Source organism: Nansenia antarctica, assembly GCF_963989245.1.
Source record: "Nansenia antarctica genome assembly, chromosome: 4".
Lineage (NCBI taxonomy): Eukaryota > Metazoa > Chordata > Actinopteri > Argentiniformes > Microstomatidae > Nansenia > Nansenia antarctica.
Window position 1 is genome coordinate 54,188,317 of NC_137689.1, and position 2,500 is coordinate 54,190,816.

At 48.3% G+C, this 2,500-nt stretch overlaps 1 protein-coding gene across 1 annotated transcript in view; it reads right to left on the minus strand.

Moving 5' to 3' along the window:
* Positions 1–1,457: 1,457 nt before the first annotated feature.
* The window catches only part of fam78ab (family with sequence similarity 78 member Ab), a gene marked incomplete at its 3' end in the record, with an annotated part of 5,517 nt that continues 4,474 nt past the window's right edge, over positions 1,458–2,500 (minus strand). The window contains exon 2 of the mRNA XM_080528318.1: positions 1,458–1,983. Coding sequence (XP_080384444.1) covers positions 1,458–1,983 — 526 coding nt within the window. The remainder of the gene's footprint in view (positions 1,984–2,500) is intronic.

Consider the following 2,500-nt stretch of genomic DNA (forward strand, 5'->3'; position numbering starts at 1 on the left):
TAGGAGTAGAGAAAGAGTGAAAAGAAGAGATATATAACATATTGCCCTGCTTATGAAACACATCCTCATGTCCCCAGCTACCTGCTATGATTGCTTATCAATAACAGTATTGATTAAGTGCTGGCTTCTCAAACTGACAGCAAGGGCAAGAAGAGGAGGAAGGCAGAGGGGATGGAGGGGGAAAGGATGGATGGATGGACAAGAAGGGAGAAGAAGTGTGTGTATAAAGACCAGGCCTGAGGTGGGGGGGAGCAGTGATAAAAGAGATAGAAGGATGGAAGACATGTATCTTCTCTACCTCTTTAAACAGAGGTTGTTGACGTCCGTATCAGTCAAAATGTCAGCACGGGGGTTAAGCAGAGAAATATGAGTGATTGAATGGTGTCAGAAAAACCCTTTACACAACCAAGCTTTACATAATATGTCATTGTATAGACCTGATGTGTTGAACTATAACCAACCTTCCACTGACAGACATGGGTTTGTTTGAATGAGTGTTCTATACAATGTTCTATGGAGTGTTCTATGTATGTTCTATGTAAGTAAAAAAAAGGGTTCTAGCATGTTTAGGAACCATTTCAGTTCCTTTAACCCTTTCCTTCCTGTGCCAGTGTTCCAGTCCTGGACCCACACACACACACCAGCACCAACAGTCTGGAAGAAAGGACAGGTGAGGACGGATACTGCATTGCACTTTGTTTAAGGCTAAACGTTTGCAGTGGAAAAGCGATGTAAACTTAAGGCAGCATGGATTGAATGTCTTGCATGTTTAAAAAAGTACTAAAACTACATATGTCACCCCGATGTGGTTCGTATACACGTTATATCACTCATGTGGAGCACAAAATAGCACTTATTCACAACAACAACAAACAAAAAAAATGCACTCTTTCCCAGACCATGAATAAAAACATAACTGGTATACGCAAACTTTGTGCATGTATACATGTATGTTAACATGAAAATAAATACTATGGGATTTTTTTCAACCTACAACACACTCGCCCCATCCCATCCATCCCACCCCAAGACCCCCAACCACCCCCTCCCCCCTCAAAAGAAAATGTCAATAAAACAAAAAAAATGCAAGTCTGTTTTTTTTGTTTTTGCAATGACTTCATTTAGCACAGTGTGACCCGACCCAATTTGAAGGTAGAATGGTTGCAGTTTGTTCACTCCAGTTATCAAAGTTAAGCTCCAGCTCCTACTTATAGGCAACAACTGCCCTCTTTCTCCAAGCTGGTCATGTCCTTGTTTCTCTCTCTCTCTCTCACTCTCTCTCTCTCTCTCACTCTCTCTCTCTTTTTCTCTCTCAGTTCATAAAAAAGGAGGAGAGGAAAAGAGCCAAAGGGAAGAGCTGAGAGAGAGAGAGAGAGAGAGAGAGAGAGAGAGAGAGAGAGATAAAGAAGAGAGGGGAGGAAGAGCATATTACCCCCTCCTGGTAGTGGGGGGGGGGTTCAGTATTTGGGTGGGATGACCACAATGGGGTCCCCGGTCTTTGGCCGCCACATGAGCACCTGAGCGTCGTTGGCGTTGGGCTTGACCATGGCGTTGGAGGGGATGGACTCGTTCTTGCCCAGGATGTGAGGCTGTTCCTGGGCCACAGGCGCCCTCAGCGTGGCCCTCTGGCCCAGGGGCTTGTCAGGGTCCACCTCGATGTGCAGCTGCATCCTCCAGCGGATGGTCTGCAGGACCAGGGTCTCGGCCGTGGCCTGGTTGATGGCCACCAGCCACGTGGTGAAGCTCTGGTCGCGGCGGATGCTGCGGAGCTGCGGCAGGTTGCTGTCGCTCACCGGCACGCCCCACGTCACGCTGGGGTAGAAGTTGTCGTTCATGCTGACGGTGAACTTGGTGTCCTTCTTGGTGGGGCCCATGATGGTGCAGGTCTCCGTGGTGTTGCCGTACCACGGGTAGTTGACGCCGTCAGAGTCGCTGATGGCCGCGATCTTGCCGTCGCGTAGGTCAGGGAGCTCCCAGCTCGACCTGGAAGTGGAGGAGGAGAGGGTGAGAGGTTTCACTGTGCTGTGTGTGTGCTGTGTGTGCTGTGTGTGATGTGTGCGCTGTGTGTGTGTGTGTGTGTGTGTGTGTGTGTGTGTGTGTGTGTGTGTGCGTGCGTGTTTGTCTTACTACTGTGTTACTAGCATTGTAAAGCCGGCTGCTACTCTCCTGCCTAGACTGGTCGTACACAGAGATATCCATCTAAATAGGCTCTCTTTCCCTGCGTTAAATAAAGGATGAGATATGAGGAGGATTAGGTGGAGGAGAGAATAGAGGATTCTATCCATGAAAAGCTCAAACCACTCAGCTGTGGAAATTTGCTTTATAAGCATCAGTTCAGTTGTGGGATTGAGGTCAAGCCAGCACAATCCCACCACACCACAGATTCCCATTGTGAAGAGCCTCTCTGCCCCTGCCTATCTAACCACCTATCTCTCTGTGTACCAAGTCACTGCCCAGAGGTAGCAGCGAGACTGGGGGGGGTGCATCTCAATAGTCTTAA